This window comes from Elaeis guineensis, chromosome 3, assembly GCF_000442705.2.
Source record: "Elaeis guineensis isolate ETL-2024a chromosome 3, EG11, whole genome shotgun sequence".
Lineage (NCBI taxonomy): Eukaryota > Viridiplantae > Streptophyta > Magnoliopsida > Arecales > Arecaceae > Elaeis > Elaeis guineensis.
Genome location: NC_025995.2, coordinates 3,948,407 through 3,970,143, shown reverse-complemented (window position 1 = coordinate 3,970,143; position 21,737 = coordinate 3,948,407). Strand labels below are relative to the sequence as shown.

The window sequence follows — 21,737 nt, the reverse complement described above, 5'->3', positions numbered from 1 at the left end:
AATACAAATAGAAATAGATCCCATCTAAATTAGTCCATTCTAAATAAAATTTCATGGAACTTAATTTTAAACACTTACTCTTACATGGGGTAGAATTTCTACTACTTTCTTTCACAATGATAAATATGCAATTAATGTTCAATTGGCATACCGTCTATTTGACAACATCAAAAAGCAGCCTAAAGTCTATTTGGTTGCCTATCTTAGGCTCAAGAAAAAATTTTTAGACCTCCAATGATAATGGCAAATTAGAAAAATTGAGAAAATGGATTTTCTCAAATTTAACTAAAAAGAAATCTAGAAATTAGATTCTTTTCTCTGTTCCTTTTATATTAATTTAGGTAGAACCAAGCTAATGTAATTAAATTGTTGGGTGAATGAAGAACTATGGACTAGTTTGATTTGCAGAAAAAGCTGGAGAAGTGTGGTCAATAAAAACATAGAAAAAGACTGCATGTTTGGTTGATATTTTCAAATAAGAGAGTGGAAAAGTAGCATATTTTGAATTTTTTTCCAAATATAGCTCTATTTCAAAGGAGAGAGATGGGCAAAAATGATTGATCTTCTTTTGCGAGCCTAACTGTTCGATGGGTCTTGATGCTTTCAGATCAGTACAAAAAGTTTAATATTGCACAAGCAAATGGAGCAAATCTGACTCTAGGCGCTCATCCATATTTAGATTTTTTTTTGACTTTTGATCTTATCTTGATTTGTTGAAAGAGAGGAGGAGAAATCAGACCTTCCTCTATCCTCATGCGAGTCCTTGAAGCCCTCCTCTATTCAGGTAAACTTGTATTTCAGTATTTGTTTTAATTCTATGTATGTTGGATAATGCTAAATGTAGAACATCAGTTATTTGGTGTTTTAACCAAATTGTTTGTTCAGAATTATGACTCTTATATTCAAACAATAATCTGTGTAAGTAATGACATGGATGCACATGACTTTTTTTTAGAAATAAAATATTCTTGTGCTGATGATGCTATATATATGAACCCTTCTTCTTCAACTTTTGTATGTGTGTGTGTGTGTCATTGCAAAGAACAACTGCAAAGATGCTTATATCTAGCAGCACTTAAAGGTTATCTCAAAATTTCCTATCTTACATTTTTCTTTTTCCTTTCCTTGCATGTATATGAGGCTGTTTCAAAATATGTTATTATTGTTGCAATTATTCTACAAACTAAACTAGAAAGTGTGCCAGACCTTAACATATACAGCGCAGAGTCTCTTAGAGCTGGATAAACAATCTTTGCTTTGCAAATCATAGTTTGCGGGTATGTTGATTGTTCTAGGTTTTTAATCTATATCAAGTATTTTTCCTCATGAAAGAAAAAGTTTAATTTTATTTTCAATCAAAAAATTGAGAGTGTCCTTGGCGACAGGGCGACAGGCTTTTTGTGGGAATTATTAGAAAGTTGCAGTGCATTTCACAATGGAGACCCATGCAACAGAAGAATACTGGGGCAATTTGGAAGGTTTAACGCCATACATAGCACATCCCTGGTGTAAGGAGCCAATTCTAAGATTTTCTTTAGTACCAAGTTTAGGCTCCAGAGAATTTTCTGTCTCCTGCTCACCGTTTTACAAGATAGACCTCTAATTTCAAACTTGCGCAGCTGGATTTAATTGCAAGAACATCTGTAAGAAGAAACATGATCTAAAATGAGGATTTATATATGCAAATAATATTTAGATGGGGCATGTATGAAAAAAAATTTGGCAATATATAACAAATTTGCTCCAATTAAGTCCCATGGTATCAAAGCAGTATTGGGTTAGGAGCTTAGTAAAGCTCGACTGTTGCTCAATAACTGCAAGCATGAAACAAAGAGCAGCATCCAGACTTCTACACATTTATTCCGTTCTTGGTCATTGCAAGTTAGACAAACTTGCAGTGGAACACCGTTAACCAAACTCATACATTGGATTAACATAGAAATATACAATGTACGTTGGAATGTAATTAAAAAAAAAAATCACAATCTATTTTATTCTAGTGATATGATATTGTTGGTGCAAAAATCTGCTTGCGCCGGAGAAGCTAGAGTCGAGGGAGTCGCGGTCGCCGTCGGGACCTGCAAAGGAAGTCTAAACCGGAGGTGGGGTTGCTCCGGCAAGACCCTCCGACGCTCAAGTCAGTTCTCTGCCTCAACAAGAATGGAGTGCTCGAACGGAGAATTTAGCAGAGTTTTGAGGTAAAAAATGAGAGCTTATAGAATAACGTATCTGGGGTCCCCTTTTTATAGACGGAGGGCTCAACAGACTGATAGCGACGTTCATAACCGTCTCATAGTGGGCTGCCCACCGTCAGGAGGAATTTGTTGCGAGGAGTAGTGGAGTAGACCCGTGGCCCTCACTGCAGCGCGCCATGTGGAGTCTGCTGCAGGGAGTGGAGCGGCGTCCGTTGTCGCGACTTGCCAGTGGATGGAAGGATCGCGCAGTATCCGTTACAGAAGGTGGAGCAGGATCGTGGGTATCATAGCGGTCTGCCCAGAAATAATAGAGCCGCGCGGGATCTGTCGCAGGAAGTGGAGCAGAGTCATGGCCGTCATTGCGGTCTGTCAGGCAACGATGGAGCTGCGCGGAATCTGTCGCAGGAAGTGGAGCAGAATCATGGTGGTTGCTGGGTTGCGCCAGAAAGTACAAGTTCGTCGGCTGAAATTCGGCAGTGGTCGGAGCTGGTGACGGAGCCTAGCACCCGTAGGAGCCCGGGCGGAGCCCTCTTGTGATTTGAAGTCGTGGGCGGAGCCCGACTCCCATAGGAGTCCGGGCGGAGTCCCCTCGGAGTTGAAGTCGTGGGCGGAGCCCGGCTCCCGTGGGAGTCCGGGCGGAGCCCCCTGCAATTAAAGTCAGGTGCGAAGTTCGGCTCCCGTAGGAGTCTGGACGAAGCTTACCGGCAGTTGAAGTTGGCGACGGAGCCCGGCTCCTGTAGGAGTCCGGGCGGAGTCCTCCTTGAGCTCGGAGTCGTGGGCAAAGCCCGACTCCCGTAGGAGTCCGGGCGGAGTCCCCTGCAATTAAAGTCAGGTGCGAAGTCCGGCTCCTGTAGGAATCCGGACGAAGCTTACCGGCAGCTGAAGTTGGCGACGGAGCCCGGCTCCCGTGGGAGTCCGGGCGGAGTCCCCTGCAATTAAAGTCAGGTGCGAAGTCCGGCTCCCGTAGGAGTCCGGATGAAGCTTACCGGCAGTCGAACTTGGCGACGGAGCCCGGCTCCCGTAGGAGTCCGGGCGGAGCTGCTCTGTAGTCGATGTTGGCGACGGAGCCCGGCTCCTGCAGGAGTCCGGGCGGAGATCTCCTTGAGGTCGGAGTCGTGGGCGAAGTCCGGCTCCCGTAGGAGTCCGGGCGGAGTCCCTTGCAATTAAAGTCAGGTGCGAAGTCCGGCTCCCGTAGGAGTCCGGACGAAGCTTACCGGCAGTTGAAGTTGGCGACGGAGCCCGGCTCCCGTAGGAGTCCGGGCGGAGCTTGCTTGTAGTCGGTGCTGTGGACGAAGCCCGGCTCCCGTAGGAGTTCGGGCGTAGTCTTCCTTACGGTTGCGAGGTCAGGCTCCTGTAGGAGCCCAGTCGGAATCTACCTGCAATTAAAGTCAGGGGCGAAGTCCGGCTCCCGTAGGAGTCCGGACGAAGCTTACCAGCAGTTGACGTTGGTGACGGAGCCCGGTCCCCGTAGGAGTCCGGGGGGAGTTGATTTGTAGTCGAGGTTGGTGACGGAGCCCGGCTCCCATAGGAGTCCGGGCGGAGCTCGCTTGCAGTCGGTGCTGTGGATGAAGCCCGGCTCCCGTAGGAGTCCGGACGGAGTCTTCCTTACGGTTGCGAGGTCAGGCTCCCGTAGGAGCCCGGTCGGAATCTACCTGCAATTAAAGTTGTTGCCCAACTATGCAACCCAAGAGGGGGGGGTGAATTGGGTTTCTAAAAATTTTGAACTTAACTAATGACTTATGAAAAATATTTGTCAATAGCTAAATGAATGAGGAGAATAATCTTAATTCAAGATTAATTGCCAAAAGCAAGAATGCAAAAAAATAATGAAGAGTTAAAGAGAAGCAATTATGCACACCACAAACAAAAAGATTTATAGTGGTTCGGTGCCAACCTTGCACCTACATCCACTCTCCAAGCTCCTACTTGGGAAATCCAATCCACTAAACTTGTATTCAACCCGAATACAAACGTCGGAAACTCCGACACTAGCTATCCCAAGCTAGTCCACTTGTTTTCTGGGTACAAGCCAACCCAATACACTCCGATTCTAGGTTCGAATCAACCTTCCCTTGTTTTGGAACCCCTCCAAAACAAAAACAATCACTCAAACTGAGTAAAATAATTTATAGCACAAATAAGTACAAGAAAAGCTCCTTTAATGAGCGAATATAACTTTAAATACACTTTACTCAAGAGAAGAAGTCCCTTTTTGGATTTCCTCAAGGTGGATGGAGAATTGATTGAGCGCTTGAGGAGTTGGTAAGCTTGGATTGATAGCTTCTTGAAAGCTTTAAATGAGCTCTTGATTAGGACTGAAAAGTTGGCTTGAGAAATCCTTTTTCAAATTCTCTCTTTTGAATGCTCTTGAATGCTCTCTTGAATGCTCTTCTTTTTCTCTTTCAATCTCTTGCTGTCTCTTTCTTGTTTCCTACCTTTTGAATCCTTTTATAGCTTTAAAAAATAGAGAAAAACATTCTAGGCTGAAAAAGAGCCGTTAGACCACATTAAATGAGCATTAAAAGTACTTAAAATGGGTTAAAAACTAGCCGTTGCGGAGAAATCCCATCACAGGGGTTGACTCATGAGTCGACTCATGCCTCAGGGGTCGACTCATGAGTCGACCTCTGTAGAAGAATACCAGAAAACAGGGTTCTGTAATTTTTGACCTAAAACTGCAGGGGTCGACTCATGAGTCGACTCATGCCTTGAGGGTCGACTCATGGGTCGACTCACAGGTTGTGCCAAGCCAAAAATTCTGCGTGCCAAACAGCTCATTGTGCCATGAGCTGACTCAATGGGTCGACTCATGGATTTCAAACATGCATAACTTCCAAAATACAAATCCAAAAATAATAAAATTTTCACCAATAGATCACAAATCTTTTGTTCTACCATTTGATACTATCAAATCAGGGTTTTGGTAAAATTATGATTTTCCCCTGAAGAGCAAAAGAATTTTTTTCAAATGAAAATTATTAGTACCCCTTCAACTGCTTTGTAATCATCAAAATCAATCTAGGGAGCAACAATCTCCCCCTTTTTGATGATGACAAAATATTTGAACAAAAGCATCTATGTGAATCATGAATTTCAAAAGAATGCATTATAAGTGCATTAGCTTGAAAAGAAGATTGATTCTTTTGGCATGTGATACAAATGCTCATTTGATTATGTGATTTTGGTATTAGAGTAGAAAATTTGTTTTTGTTATCAGAGCAAGTTGTATCTTGAAAATTTGCTCATTCTCATTTGATTATTTAGTTTTAGTACCAGAGCAAAAATAATTAAGTATACCAATGCATGTCTAAGAATTAATTTGTAAAGTATATCAGAGCATGTCAAATTTAAGATGTATCAGAGCAAGTTAAATTTTAAAGCATATCAGAGCATGTTTAAAGAAGTAATTTTAAAGGTTGCTCAATTGCATTGTACTTAGCAATTTACTCATTGTATTTTTAAGTCATTTAATAATTTTGCTTTTGATATTGTTCTTTAATTTCTCCCCAATTCATTTATTTTATTATCAAGTCTTTTAATAATTTATAATTTTGCTTTTGATATGTTTCTTTTTCTTTAATTTTTAATAATTTATAATTTTGCTTTTGATGTACTTAGCAATTTACTCATTATATTTTTAAGTCATTTAATAATTTTACTTTTGATATTATTCTTTAATTTCTCCCCAATTCATTTATTTTATTATCAAGTCTTTTAATAATTTATAATTTTGCTTTTGATATATATATATTTTTTAATTTTTAATAATTTATAATTTTGCTTTTGATGTGTTTCTTTTTCTTTAATTTCTCTCCCTTTTTGACATCATCAAACATTGTTAACTCCCCCTCTTTTTCTGAATACGTTTTCTCTTTAGTGTTTCTTCAAACTTCTTGTGCTAATCATTAATGTTTGCTCCCCTGAATACAGCAATCATTAATCAAAATATGCCATAGATTACCATAGATATGAATTATCAAGAGATGATAGACACCATTACAAAGAGTAGATAAATAATTAAAAGATGATTAAAAACATAGTTGTTTCAATACATATTTCATATCATAAAAGTCAGCTAGCTAATGTCATTACATGGCCCAAAATACAGATCCTAGAAAGAACAAGAGACTAACACCTAGGATCTAGTAAAGCTCATGACTAGATGGATTGGAGTCATCAGAGATAGGGTGAGGAGATGAAGGATCTCGACAAGAGCACGTCCTCTACTCCGTCTGCCTCTGCCACGAGTGGAGGAGCTGGCACGAGCAGGTGAGCGAGATGAACTAGGAGGCTGAGAACGTTGAGAGGCCAAAGACTGGACTGAAAGAGTGAGTCTAATGGAATCAAGAACGTTCAGTGCTCTCGAAACAAACTGAAGCAGAGCAGTGAACTGAGTAGATGCATGCTCACTCGAGCCTCTGATCTCTCTCCTCAATAACTCATAACCACCCTCCAATGCACCTCTAAGCCTGCCAGCCTCTGCAGTAAGGTCTGTGACCTCAATGGAGCTCTCCTGTGGCTGAGGATGGGCCAAAGCTAAGACTTGCCCCTGCAAGTCAAGAACTCTCCAATCAGTCTCCAAATGCTGTCCTCGAGCTGCTGAATCCGAATAGACTGATCTGAGATCAACTGAAATACAGTGGAGATATGGAGAATCAAGGTCAGATCAGATGAAGTGGACCCTGGTGTAAATGTAGTAGTGCTCCACTGTCGAGAAAGCAAGGAAGCCACACGCTGAGATATCTGCTCGATCTGATCATCAGCCAATCTGAACTCTGAAGGAGATGTTCTGCTCTCTGGCTGATGTACTGGTGTGTGCCTCCTGGTGAACTCTGAAGGGCCAGCCTCTGGGTCTGGAACAAACTAGATATCTGGAGATGCTGCCCTGAAGTCATGGAGAGGAGATGAGGGACCTTCTTCTTCAGCTCTATCTTCTACTCTGTCCTCAGCTCTTTCCTCAGAACCCTTGATCCAACCACCATCAGTTTTAGTAAATCCCATGCGGTGCAGAGTGTGTTGGTTGATGGTGTCTACGTGAGAAAGCTTAGCAGATGCCTCCCCCTCAAAACTGACTCCAAACCTCCTGAAAACTAGTGTGAGAGCCATACCAAAAGGCAGATGTGCCTTGGATCTGTTCAGTGTCTCTCTCATGGCCTCAATCATTAATGCAGGGAGGTTTAATGGGATTTGAGTGATCACATGAAACATTATACAAATATCTCTGCCAGAAAGGAGGTCATGCCTACCACTCCTAGGGAAGTAGAGTTTTGTCACTAATTGATGTAAGATCCTCATTTCAATTGACAAAATTTTGGCTTCCAATTTATTCAAACTTCCCGAGTAGGTTCCTCCTAGAATTACACTGATCCCCTCTTCCTTTACTGGGAGTTCCATGTAAGAATATCCCTCACAGGGCAAGTGAAGTATCTCTCCCAAAATAATAGGATCCAGACAGATATCAACTCCCTTAACTGTAGAAGTCACTGTTCCATTGCCATAATGCAGATTTTGATAAAATTCTCTAACCAGGTCTACAAAAGTAACTTCCTTGAGAGAGCAGTAAAAACCCCAATCCTGGTTTTTTATTTTTGTTCCAAAGGTGAAACCTTCTTTTTCAAAGAATCTAAAATCCACATTCTTTTCGGTTTCAACCTTCCTATCAGATAAAGGGATTTTGCTAGGGCTAAGGGGAGACTGAGAGGGACCTTGAGCTGACACAGAAGCCAGAATGGGAGCAGTGGAGGACTGAGCAGCTTGCCTTCTCCTGCGGACGTTTTCTTCCAGCTCACGGACGATTTTCTTCTTTGAGGGAGCTTCATCTTTGGAGCCATTCTCACCACAACAGCAGGCAGGGAGACTCGGAGGATCAAGTGGATGAGTAGAAGAAGGGTTACAAAAGGATGGAGAGGGATTTTGGCGAGAGAAGAGGCGGTTTTGAGAAGAACGGTGGAGGCTAGGGCACGCTCTAACGCTTCAATCAAAGGAGAAAGATGCAAAAATCTCCTTTCCCAGGCGGTGATTTGTGGTGGAGAGGAGAAGGGAGAATATTCTTGAGCTAAATCCTTGGTTTTGGAGAGAATGAGGATGACGGGTCTTGGAGGGAGGAAGACGAAGAGAATGAGTCGGCTCATGAACAGGCTTCAAGTTAAAAGGAAAGAGCCCGTGGGAAGTTGGCAATAATTTCAAGTATGCCATAGGGTCGACCCTAGGGGGTCGACTCATGAATCAAAAAATTCAGAAAAAATATGAATAAATTCCAAAAAAATTTAAAATTTTGGGAGAAGACATTTTGCTCAATGACAAGTTGTGAGAATGATAATCTTGAGCATTTAGGTCCAAGAGAGATGATGGAAATTGATCTCAAGTCAATTCCTTGGAAATGGAGAAACACTTAGGCATAAGGATCAAGAATTCCTAGATTTCTCCTAATTTCACAGAATCTATCCTCGCTAAGGGCCTTTGTAAAGATATCAGCTAATTGATTTTCAGTGCAAACATATTCAAGAATTATATTTTTATTTTGAACATGTTCTCTTATAAAATGATGTCTTATTTCAATATGTTTGGACCTTGAGTGTTGAATTGGATTTTTAGATAGATTTATGGCACTTGTGTTGTCACATCTTATTGGTGTTTCATTAAGTTTGATTCCAAAGTCTTCGAGTTGTTGCTTAATCCACAAGATTTGAGCACAACAACTTCCGGCTGCAATGTATTCGGCCTCAGCCGTAGACAGTGCTACCGAATTTTGTTTCTTGCTAAACCAGGAGATTAGGTTAACTCCAAGAAATTGGCAAGTTCCACTTGTGCTTTTTCTATCTAATCTACATCCAGCAAAATCAACATCTGAATATCCTAATAAATTAATTAGTGAGTCCTTAGAGTACCATAACCCTAGAGTTTGAGTACCATTCAAGTATCTAAGGATTCTTTTAACAGCATTCAAATGAGATTCTTTAGGATTAGATTGATATCTAGCACACAAACAAACACTAAACATGATATCAGGCCTACTTGCAGTTAAATATAATAGAGAGCCAATCATACCTCTATAGTATTTTAAGTCTACACATTTACCTTCATCATCCTTGTCAAGCTTACATGAGGGGCTCATGGGTGTGCCAATTGGTTTGGAGTTCTCCATTCCAAATCTTTTGAGTAGTTCCTTGGTGTACTTGCTTTGGGTGATGGAGATTTCCTCTTTTATTTGTTTGATTTGGAGTCCGAGGAAGAAGGTAAGTTCTCCCATCATGCTCATCTCGAACTCCCCCTGCATGAGCTTAGCAAAGTCTTGACAAAGAGATTCATTAGTAGACCCAAAAATTATGTCATCAACATAAATTTGTATTACTAACATATCATTTTGATTTCTTTAATAAAGAGGGTTGTATCTACATTACCTCTTGAAAAATCATTATTTAGTAAAAATTTGCTTAGCCTATCATACCAAGCTCTAGGTGCTTGTTTTAATCCATATAAAGCTTTATTTAATTTAAAAACATGATTAGGAAAAGCATGATTTTCAAATCTCGGGGGTTGTTCTACATAGACTTCTTCAGCAATATATCCATTTAAAAAAGCACTTTTGACATCCATTTGAAATAATTTGAATTTCATAAAACAAGCATATGCAAGTAGAAGTCTAATGGCTTCTAATCTAGCAACAGGTGCAAAGGTCTCATCAAAATCAATTCCTTCTTCTTGATTATATCCTTTAGCAACCAATCTTGCTTTATTTCTAATTACATTACTATGTTCATCTAATTTATTCCTAAAGATCCATTTTGTGCCAATTATTGAATAATTTTTAGGTCTTGATACTAAAGTCCAAACATTATTTCTTTCAAATTGATTAAGTTCCTCTTGCATTGCATTAATCCAATTATGATCATTTTCAGCTTCTTCAATAGTTTTTGGTTCAAGATGAGATACAAAAGTACAATGATTAAATACATCTCTAAGTGAAGAATGAGTTTTTACCCCATGCATAGGATCATCAATAATCAACTCCTTAGGGTGATTGTGAACATACCTCCATTCTTTGGGTAGGTCATTTGTACCTTGAGGTTGTTCTTGAATTTCTTCACCTCTCTCATCTTGTTTATCTTCTTGTTCCTCGTCCTCTTGAGTTGTTGAATCTTTCAGAGTGATCTCCTTCATTCCTTCTATTAGAGGATCTGCATCATCAACACCCTCATTCTTCCTTGAAGGAAGATCGTTAGATTCATCAAAAACAACATGAATGGACTCCTCTACTACTAAAGTTCTTTTGTTAAAAACTCTAAAAGCTTTACTAGTGGAGGAGTAACCAAGAAAGATTGCTTCATCTGATTTTGCATCAAATTTATCAAGTCTTTCTTTACCATTACTTAACACAAAACATCGGCAACCAAAAATATGAAAATATGCAATATTTGGTTTTCTTTCTTTCCAAAGTTCATAGGGGGTTTTCTTTAAAATTTGTCTAATCAAAGCACGATTTAAAATGTAACATGCTGTGTTAATTGCTTCCGCCCAAAAATATCTTGGAAGGTTGCTTTCACAAAGCATGGTACGGGCCATTTCTTCTAAGGTTCTGTTTTTCCTTTCAACTATCCCATTTTGTTGGGGTGTCCTAGGAGCAGAGAAGTTATGGCCAATTTCATTTTCATCACAAAAGTTTTCAAAGTCTTGATTTTCAAATTCAGTTCCATGATCGCTTCGAATATTTTGAATTGAAAATCCTTTTTCATTAGTGACTTTTCGATAAAATTTAGTGAAAATATGAAAAGTTTCATCTTTGTGTGCTAAAAAGAAAACTCAAGTAAAACGAGAGTAATCATCTATAATTACAAAACCATATCGTTTTCCTCCTAGACTAGTGGTTCTAATTGGTCCAAATAAGTCCATATGCAAAAGCTCTAAAGGTCTAGAAGTTGAAACAATATTTTTAGATTTAAATGAAACTCGTGTTTGTTTACCTAGTTGGCATGCATCACAAATTCTATCTTTTTCAAAATTCAGTTTAGGCAAGCCAAGAACTAATTTTTTCTTAATTAATTTTGAAAGAGAATGCATGCTAATGTGTGCAAGTCTACGATGCCAAAGCCAACTAGTCTTATTAACTTTAGCATTCAAGGATACTAGGCATTGCATGTTTATTTTGGCTAAATCATTTAAATCTACCATATAAATATTGCCATATCTATGTCCAATAAATTTAATGCCATCGTTAATAGGACTAGTTACAATGCAAACAGATGATTCAAAAATAACTTTATACCCTTTATCACAAAATTGACTAATGCTTAGTAAATTATGCTTTAAACTATTAACTAGCAAAATATTTTCAATGTATTTGGAGGGAGTGATACCAATGTTACCTATACTGATGATCTTTCCTTTGCCATTATCTCCAAAGGTGACCATCCCTCCATCCTTAGCATCAAGCGTGATGAATTGTGATTCATCACCAGTCATGTGTCTCGAGCATCCACTGTCAAGATACCATTTCCTGTTTCCTCCTTGGGATGCTAGACACACCTGCAAGCAAAAGTCAAATTTTTGTTTTAGGTACCCAAACTTTCTTGGGTCCTTTTTGGTTAGTCATAATGGTTCCTTTTGGAACCCATATTTTCTTTATAGTTGAGTTTGCAGATTTGTTAAAGTGGCAAGTGTATGACTTATGTCCTATTCTACCACATTTGAAACAAGTAATATTGGTAGACTTGTTACTTAAAGAGTTTACATAAATATTTTTCAGATATTTTTATTTCTTCAAGGGGTTATAGCCAAGTCCAGCCTTATCATATACGGCTTTTTGATTATCAAGAATCATATTGAGTTTGTTTGAACTTAAGGTGAACTTTTCTACTATTGGTTTCAGCTTGGCAATTTCATTCTTTAAGCTTTGATTTTCTTGAAGCAAGGTGAATTTTTCAATTGAAAAGTTTTCAGCTTGTTTCAATAAGGATTGATTTTTCAATTTTAGCTCTTTGTTCTTCATCCCTAGTTTCTTTAATTCATGAGGAGCTGTGGATTTGAGGGCAATGGTTCTTTTCTTTTTGACTTCTTCCTCTTGATGTTGCTTCATGCTTAGCTCATGAGTCATCAAAGATCCAAGAAGCTCTTCTAGAGGTAGAGTGTTCAAGTCCTTGGCTTCTTGGATGGCAGTCACTTTGGCTTCCCAAGTTCTTGGCAAGGACCTGAGAATCTTTCTTACAAGCTCACTGTTAGTATAGGACTTACCAAGACTCTTTAAACCATTAATGATATCAGTAAAACGAGTAAACATTACAGTTATGGACTCATCATGCTCCATTTTAAACAATTCATATTTATGCACAAACATGTTTATTTTAGACTCTTTTACTTGATTGGTTCCCTCATGGGTTACTTCTAACCTATCCCATATTTCTTTAGCAGATGAACAAGTAGAAATGCGATTAAATTTGTTTGCATCAAGAGCACAATAAAGTACATTCATTGCTTTAGTATTTAATTGGGCCATCTTCTTATCAACCTCATCCCATTCTTTCTCGGGTTTGGTTGATTCCTCACCATCTATAATTTTAGTGGGTGTGTGAGGACCGTTCACTATGATACTCCACATATCATAGTCGAGTGCTTGAATGAATATTTTCATCCGAGCTTTCCAATAGGTGTAATTAGACCCATTGAAAAGTGGAGGTCGGTTGGTGGATTGCCCCTCGCAAGAGAAGTACCGACGTGGGTTGCCATAGATCTTTGGCTTTTTGATTGTTTAGATCAAAGATGGGCTAGAGCACCGGGCTCTGATACCACTTGTTGCCCAGCTATGCAACCCAAGAGGGGGGGGGTAAATTGGGTTTCTAAAAATTTTGAACTTAACTAATGACTTATGAAAAATGTTTGTCAATAGCTAAATGAATGAGGAGAATAACCTTAATTCAAGATTAATTGCCAAAAGCAAGAATGCAAGGAAATAATGAAGAGTTAAAGAGAAGCAATTATGCACACCACAAACAAAAGGATTTATAGTGGTTCGGTGCCAACCTTGCACCTACATCCACTCCCCAAGCTCCTACTTGGGAAATCCAATCCACTAAACTTGTATTCAACCCGAATACAAACGTCAAAAACTCTGACACTAGCTATCCCAAGCTAGTCCACTTATTTTTCGGGTACAAGCCAACCCAATACACTCCGATTCTAGGTTTGGATCAACCTTCCCTTGTTTTGGAACCCCTCCAAAACAAAAACAATCACTCAAACTGAGTAAAATAATTTATAGCACAAATAAGTACAAGAAAAGCTCCTTTAATGAGCGAATATAACTTTAAATACACTTTACTCAAGAGAAGAAGTCCCTTTTTGGATTTCCTCAAGGTGGATGGAGAATTGATTGAGCGCTTGAGGAGTTGGTAAGCTTGGATTGATGGCTTCTTGAAAGCTTTAAATGAGCTCTTGATTAGGGCTGAAAAGTTGGCTTGAGAAATTCTTTTTCAAATTTTCTCTTTTGAATGCTCTTGAATGCTCTCTTGAATGCTCTTCTTTTTCTCTTTCAATCTCTTGCTGTCTCTTTCTTGTTTCCCACCTTTTGAATCCTTTTATAGCTTTAAGAAATAGAAAAAAATATTCTAGGCTGAAAAAGAGCCGTTAGACCACATTAAATGAGCATTAAAAGCACTTAAAATGGGTTAAAAACTAGCCGTTGCGGAGAAATTCCATCACAGGGGTCGACTCATGAGTCGACTCATGCCTCAGGGGTCGACTCATGAGTCGACCTCTGTAGAAGAATACCAGAAAATAGGATTCTGTAATTTTTGGCCTAAAACTGCAGGGGTCGACTCATGAGTCGACTCATGCCTTGAGGGTCGACTCATGGGTCGACTCACAGGTTGTGCCAAGCCAAAAATTCTGCGTGCCAAATAGCTCATTGTGCCATGAGCTGACTCAATGGGTCGACTCATGGATTTCAAACATGCATAACTTCCAAAATACAAGTCCAAAAATAATGAAATTTTCGCCAATAGATCACAAATCTTTTGTTCTACCATTTGATACTATCAAATCAGGGTTTTGATAAAATTATAATTTTGCCCCTGAAGAGCAAAAGGACTTTTTTCAAATGAAAATTATTAGTACCCCTTCAACTGCTTTGTAATCATCAAAATCAATCTAGGGAGCAACAAAAGTCAGGGGCGAAGTCCGGCTCCCGTAGGAGTCCGGACGAAGCTTACCAGCAGTTGACGTTGGTGACGGAGCCCGGCTCCCGTAGGAGTCCGGGCGGGGCCGCTCTGTAGTCGAGGTTGGCGACGGAGCCCGGCTCCCGCAGGAGTCCGGGCGGAGTTCTCCTTGAGGTCGGAGTTGTGGGCGAAGCCCGCTCCCGTAGGAGTCCGGGTGTAATCCCCTGCAATTAAAGTCAGGTGCGAAGTCCGGCTCCCGTAGGAGTCCGACGAAGCTTACCGGCAGTTGAAGTTGGCGACGGAGCCCGGCTCCTGTAGGAGTCCGGGCGGAGTCCTCCTTGAGGTCGGAGTCGTGGGCGAAGCTCGGCTCCCGTAGGAGTCCGGGCGAAGTCCCCTGCAATTAAAGTTAGGTGCGAAGTCCGGCTCCCGTAGGAGTCCGGACGAAGCTTACCGGCAACTGAAGTTGGCGACGGATCCCGCTCCCATGGGAGTCCGGGCGGAGTCCCCTGCAATTAAAGTCAGGTGCGAAGTCCGGCTCCCGTAGGAGTCCGGACGAAGCTTACCGGCAGTCGAAGTTGGAGACGGAGCCCGGCTCCCGTAGGAGTCCGGGTGGAGCTGCTCTGTAGTCGATGTTGGCGACGGAGCCCGGCTCCCGCAGGAGTCCGAGCGGAGTTCTCCTTGAGGTCGGAGTCGTGGGCGAAGTCCGGCTCCCGTAGGAGTCCGGGCAGAGTCCCCTGCAATTAAAGTCAGGTGCGAAGTCCGGCTCCCGTAGGAGTCCGGACGAAGCTTACCGGCAGTTGAAGTTGGCGACGGAGCCCGGCTCCCGTAGGAGTCCGGGCGGAGCTCGCTTGCAGTCGGTGCTGTGGACGAAGCCCGGCTCCCATAGGAGTCCGGGCGGAGCTCGCTTGCAGTCGGTGCTGTGGACGAAGCTCGGCTCCCGTAGGAGTCCGGGCGGAGTCTTCCTTACGGTTGCGAGGTCAGGCTCCCGTAGGAGCCCGGTCGAATCTACCTGCAATTAAAGTCAGGGGCGAAGTCCGGCTCCCGTAGGAGTCCGGACGAAGCTTACCAGCAGTTGACGTTGGTGACGGAGCCCGGCTCCCGTAGGAGTCCGAGGGGAGTTGATTTGTAGTCGAGGTTGGTGATGGAGCCCGGCTCCATAGGAGTCCGGGCGGAGCTCGCTTGCAGTCGGTGCTGTGGACGAAGCCCGGCTCCCGTAGGAGTCCGGGCGGAGTCTTCCTTACGGTTGCAAGGTCAGCTCCCGTAGGAGCTCGGTCGGAATCTACCTGCAATTAAAGTCAGGGGCGAAGTCTGGCTCCCGTAGGAGTCCGGACGAAGCTTACCAGCAGTTGACGTTGGTGATGGAACCCAGCTCCCGTAGGAGTCCGGGCGGGGCCGCTCTGTAGTCGAGGTTGGCGACGGAGCCCGGCTCCCGCAGGAGTCCGAGCGGAGTTCTCCTTGAGGTCGGAGTCGTGGGCGAAGCCCGACTCCTGTAGGAGTCCGGGCGTAATCCCCTGCAATTAAAGTCAGGTGCGAAGTCCGGTTCCCGTAGGAGTCCGGACGAAGCTTACCGACAGTTGAAGTTGGCGACGGAGCCCGGCTCCCGTAGGAGTCCGAGCGGAGCTCGCTTGCAGTCAGTGCTGTGGACGAAGCCCGGCTCCCGTAGGAGTCCGGGCGGAGTCTTCCTTATGGTTGCGAGGTCAGGCTCCCGTAGGAGCCCGGTCGGAATCTACCTGCAACTAAAGTCAGGGGCGAAGTCTGGCTCCCGTAGGAGTCCGGACAAAGCTTACCAGCAGTTGACGTTGGTGACGGAGCCCGGCTCCCGTAGGAGTCCGGGCGGGGCCGCTCTGTAGTCGAGGTTGGCGACTAAGCCCGGCTCCCGTAGGAGTCCGGGCGGGGCCTTCTTGCTGAGACTTCGGCTGAGGGTATTTTATACCCAACACCAGTCTCCCTACTTTCGAGTTTGAATTTCGAACAAAGAAAGTACAGAGAGACTGGCACAGCCGAAGTCATCCCTTCGAATCCTGCACACGACCGCCCCCAGATATTTTGGCATTAAATGTGCACGTGCTGGAGTCTTTTCGAATCGGGGCGATATGAGAGGACTCTTCAAAATTTCTGCAGGTACACTGGCCCAGATACGGCGCAATAATAGTCCTGCCAACCGCCAGCCGCTTTCAGCCGCCTGCCTTGGTGAGTGGGACACGTGTCGGGCGTGGGCTGGCCTGGGGAGATTTGCGATCATTATAGCGCCAGATCCCAGGGCCTATTTAGGCCCACGCTTCCGCTTTTGGGGCCCTTACCCTGCTTCAGAATTCTAATGGTGTCTGCCTTCCCTTCGAGAGCCCTGTTTCAGTTGGTATCTTCTCGAGCCATAGGCGTCCTCCAAATCGTCCCTGTCTTCGTCCCTCTGGTCCCCCAGAGCGATCTAGGTTAGTTCCAGCACCTTCATCTTTCTTCCCGCCGCTTAGGGACCTCTTTTTTGCCATTATTTTGTGTTCCTCCGAGTTAGTTTCCTGTGACCTCTCGCCCCTCATCCTGTCCGTCTTCACCGGGATTTTTAGAGCCCTCATTCGAAGCCACTCGAAATGTCGTCCGGCTCTTCTGCTCCCTGCAGTTTCGGGAGTTCTTCCGCCTCGAACCCCCAGGTCCCTTGCTCTGTAAACGAACCTGCGTCTGGGGCTGGGCCCCGCCCGATTTTTGCACCGGGCGCCATTCCATGCTCCCTGACTCCGGAGGAACTCCTTCTGATAAGGGTTCAGTATGGCGTTCCTCCGGAGTACGACCTGGAGTTGCCTAGCCCTTCTGACCGAGCTAGCACTCCTCTGCCTGGTCGTTTTTGCTTGTACCAGGAGGCGTTCCGTGCCGGGCTCTGGCTTCCTCTTCCATCCTTCGTTGTCGCCCTCTTCGCTTCTGAGACATCTCCTTGGCTTCTGTGGCTCCGAATTCTTTTAGATTTTTGATAGGATTTCTCTCCCTTTGCCACGTAGTCGAGGTCCAACCGTCCCTCTCCCTGTTTAGGCACTTCTATACTTTCAAGCGCCATCCTTCGGCTAAGGACTGGTGGTACTTCTCCCCTCAGTTTGACAAGAAGGGGTTGCTGAAAGGTGCCCCTTCTTCAATCCACAATTGGAAGAGAAAATACCTCTTCGTCCACTGCCCGACTGTGAGGCTGGGCATGCCCCCTTGGGGCTCTCTGAGGATTCTGTCCGCCGGGCCCCCAGCCTGGGGGAGGATGACCTCCAGGCTGCCCGAAAGCTTCTTGCCTATTCCGCTCCTTCCCTTCTCAATCTTTTGAGGGAGCAATTTCTGTTCAACATCGGCCTGAGCCCCCAGGATCCTGTGAGTATTTCATCCTTTCCTTTATCTTCTTTTTTCCCACCTTTCTTCTTTTTCTTTCTCTTTTTCTCTTTTTTTTTTTTGATTTCTGACTCTTGATCGATCGATTTGCTTCTTTTTCTTCTTCTTCTCTCTTTTTTTTTTTTTTTAGGAATGGACGTCGAAGCAGCGCGGATGCTCGCCAGGGGCCTCAGGGCCCACAAAAGGAAGGGAGTCGCGACCTCCGGATCGGCGAAGAAGGCCAGGGCGGAGGAGTCGAGCCTGGCCGCACCCGCCCAGGGGACTCCAGCGATTGATATTCCCTCGGATGCCAAGGCAACGGCTCCCCGGCCTCCTCGAGGAGCCCACCGACTGGGGCTCCTGTTTCGGGGGTCCATTCCACGGAGGCGCCCGTAGCCGAGAGGGGGAAGAGAAGGAAGTCGGTGGCTCACAGGGCAGGCAGCCGTCGAACTATTGCTAATGAGTCCCTCTGCTCCGAAGAGGGGCCGGAAAATCCCTTCAATGACAGGGACCTGATCAGGCGGTTGATCGACGGCTGCATTCTGCCCGACGCCGTCGAGAGGATCGACCGCGCCGATCCTGAGCAGCGAGCCTGGGACTCTTTGGGGTCCTTCCTTGAGGTAAGCGAATCTTCATTTACCTGGCTATTAGGCCTTTGTTCTGATCCCCTAGCCACCCTTGCAGATTGGGCATCAGCTCCTCGCCAATATCGAGGTGGTGAACCGTGCGAGGAGGGACATCCTCCAGGTGGAGGAGCACTGCCGGGCTGAGGTTGCTCGCCTCCAAGCAAAGACGGCCGAAGTAACCACCCTCCAAGAGGCCCTGAAAAGAGAGAAACAAGCCCGGGAGGAGGAGAGGCAGACCTTGGAGGAGACGGCGAGGAAGGCAGAGGCCGAGGTCGCCAGTTTGATTGAGCAGACTCCAGTCCTGGTCTCGGAGGCCAGGGCCCTTGCGGTAGAGGAGTTCAAGGCCTCCGCGGAGATGAGGGACCTGAATGTCCAATTCGGCCAGGAGGCGTTCATCAAGGGGTTCGAGCTCTGCCAAGAGAAGGTGGCCAGAAAATTTTTGGAGCTCGACCTTAGCTTCCTAGGCGAGGAATCCAAAGACAAGGCCGGTCTCTCGCCAGCCGCCACTGCCATCGCAGCCCCCCTGTCGGGGACGCTGAGTACTCCAACCCCCACCCCTGAGGTCTGAGACCTCCGACCTTGTATTTTTATTTCATCGCAATTTTCTTTTCCTTTTTGTTTTCAAAAATCATCCGATCAATAAAGTTGAATTTCTTGTCGTGGGTGGCTTCTCCCTCCTTCCCTTCTTCTCTCTGCTTTTCTTCCTGCGATTAGTCGTGTTTTAACACTTTCGCCTTCCGGTGGCAGTGTCCTGCGGAAGCACTTCCCCTTCCCTTGGGGATCCTGCTGAAATCGACGATCCAGTGGCTGAAGAAGAAAGTTCTTCACTTGATAAAGAAGTCAAAGAAGATGGAAGGCGAGCTTCGCAGATTGAGAGAAGGTCATTCTGAAGCCACCGCGGAGGCCACCCACTTTCGGAATCTCCACGTGAAGGGGATCATGGAATATAGCCGGAGGAAGGCAGATTTTGCGAAGGAGCTCGAGGAATGCAAGAAGAGCACCAGCGACCGAATTTGGGCTCAGGCCGCCAAGATTAGCGCCCTCAAGGTGGAACTGTCGGCCGCGATGAGGAAGATCGGCCATCTGGAAGGAAGTTCGTCCCGACTCTTGGCCCGGGCCGAGGTGACCAACAGTGGTCGAAGAAGGTCTCCGACCTTCAGCGGTAGCTTCAAGATGCTGAGGTGAGCCACGACGTGCATCGGGCCAGCTGGCGCAGGCAGGTGGAGGAATATAAAGGGAGACTTAGGGTGGCGACCGACGAAGTCGCCCGTCTTCAGAGGCAGCTGGCCGACAGGGCTCAGCTTACTTCTGCTCGGAATTCTGATGAGCTCCAATCCCTAAGAGGAACCGTTGAAGGGATTTTCGTTGCTCTCGGGGACAAGACGGCTGAGCTGCAACAACTGAAGATCCAGCTGGCATACGAGCAGCGGGCCATCACGGACGTGGAGGCAGAATCCGAGGTCTTGAGGAAGAGGCGTCGAGAGGCGGAGGCCGAGAGCCAGCGACTTCGTCGGGTGCTCCAGGACGCGCTGCAGAAGAGGAGGGAGCTAGAAGAAGAAATTGGGAATCTAAGGCAGTACTGGATGAGGGATGGAGCAAATAACTCAAGGTCGGAGGGAGCAGAGCCTCCTTAGAGCTCTTTTCATCCTTCTGTCTTTTCATGTATATGCTTCCCTTTTTGTTGTTTTGTTCCGCTTTTGTCATTTTGCTTTTCTTTCCTTGGCCTTCCGGGCTTTGTAGTGTGTATTTCGTAAATGGAACGAAAAGGAGGTTTTGTGTTACCTCGTCCGTGCGTTGTATTAAATTATCGTCCGTCGAATTTTTCTTGTCGTTCGACTTGTCTGATGTTGATGTCGTTGGGAGGTGCCCAGTCGTCGATGCGTTAGCTTGCCTTCCTCGTCATACATGGCCGCAAGCCCGAGTTTGGTGGTCCGGACTTCGCATTACTTCGGAGACATCGCTGTCTTCTTGACCTGTGTCGGGAGTCTTCTTAGAGGCCGGGGGTGTTTGGTAGGAACCCCCCGTCTTTGTTGGGACGAAGTTTTTTAGGTCTTTGGTGTGGTTCGTCCTTCATCTGTTTCCGTCGTAATTCGTTACCCTTCCTTTTTGACCCTCGCTTTTTGCGGGGTTGCATAGGAGCGTGGAGGTGCCGCGGAGGGGCTTTTTCCCTTCATCTAATCTTGTCGGGCAGTCGGGTTTCGTCACCATTGAGATTCTCCTCCTGTTCCCGTGGGGGCGCGTAAGGGCCATTGCCAGGGCGGGCGGAGTCCTCCTTGCCGCAGAAGTCGTGGGATGGAGTCTGGCTCCCGTAGGAGTCCAGGCGGAGCTTCCCTTGCTGCAGAAGTCACGGATGGAGCCCGACTCCCGTAGGAGTCTGGGCGGAGTCTCCCTTGCTGCAGAAGTCACGGGGCCGGGAGTCTCCCTTGCTGCAGAAGTCACGGGCGGAGCCCGGCTCCCGTAGGAGTCCGGGCCTTCGACCTTGCTCAAGTCAGGGCGAGGTTCTCCTCCCATTCCCGACATGGCCGTGGGGGCGCGTTAGGGCACTGTAAGGCCTCTCCCCCCATCCGGTCTAAAAGAACCGGGCCTTTGACTTTGCTCATGTCAGGATGAGGTTCTCCTCCTGTTCCTGACATGGCTGTGGGGGCACATTAGGGTGCTGTAAGGCCTCTCCCCCCATCCGATCTAAGAGAACCGGGCCTTTGACTTTGCTTATGTCAGGACGAGGTTCTCCTCCTGTTCCTGACATGGCTGTGGGGGCACATTAGGGCACTGTAAGGCCTCTCCCCCCATCCGATCTAAAAGAATCGGGCCTTTGACTTTGCTCATGTCAGGACGAGGTTCTCCTCCTATTCCTGACATGGCTGTGGGGGCACATTAGGGCGCTGCAAGGCCTCTCCCCCCATCCAGTCTAAAAGAACCGGGCCTTTGATTTTGCTCATGTCAGGACGAGGTCCTCCTCCTGTTCCTGACATGGCTTTGTTTTGGGCGTTTGAAGGGGTTATATCCAGTCGTGACAAATCCATGCTAAATGGGAGGAGCACGTTAAGTAGAAAGGAATTTAAATTCAAGGTGAAATCGTAGGTGATACATTTACAAGTTTTCCGAGTTCCACGGTTGCGGGGGGTCTGCTCCTCCTTGAGGTCCTTCGGTGATGGAGTCGATGGTCCCAATGGGAGGTCGGTCCCCGGGTTGCTCCTCCCTTCTTGGTAGTTCAGGTTGCGGAAGGGCCCTTGGCCGATCTCCTCTACCCTCAGGCCTGCGTCGGATGAACCTGTCGAGTCGACCTCGCCGGATGAGCTCCTCGATCTCGTCCCGGAGCTGGATGCATTCCTCCGTGTCGTGGCCGTGGTCGCGGTGGTAGAGACAGAACTTGTTGGGGTTGCGCTTTTCGGGGTGCGTGCGCATCCTCTCCGGTCTAGGGAGCTGCTCCCTGA

At 45.6% G+C, this 21,737-nt stretch overlaps 1 protein-coding gene across 1 annotated transcript; it reads right to left on the bottom strand.

Annotated features, from left to right (window-relative positions):
- Positions 1 to 8,477: 8,477 nt before the first annotated feature.
- On the bottom strand, positions 8,478 to 9,431 carry LOC140856387 (secreted RxLR effector protein 161-like). Its single transcript, XM_073253559.1, has one exon. It carries the CDS (start codon positions 9,337 to 9,339, stop codon positions 8,587 to 8,589), a length of 753 nt encoding a protein of 250 aa, XP_073109660.1. The 5' UTR covers positions 9,340 to 9,431; the 3' UTR covers positions 8,478 to 8,586.
- Positions 9,432 to 21,737: the final 12,306 nt, after the last annotated feature.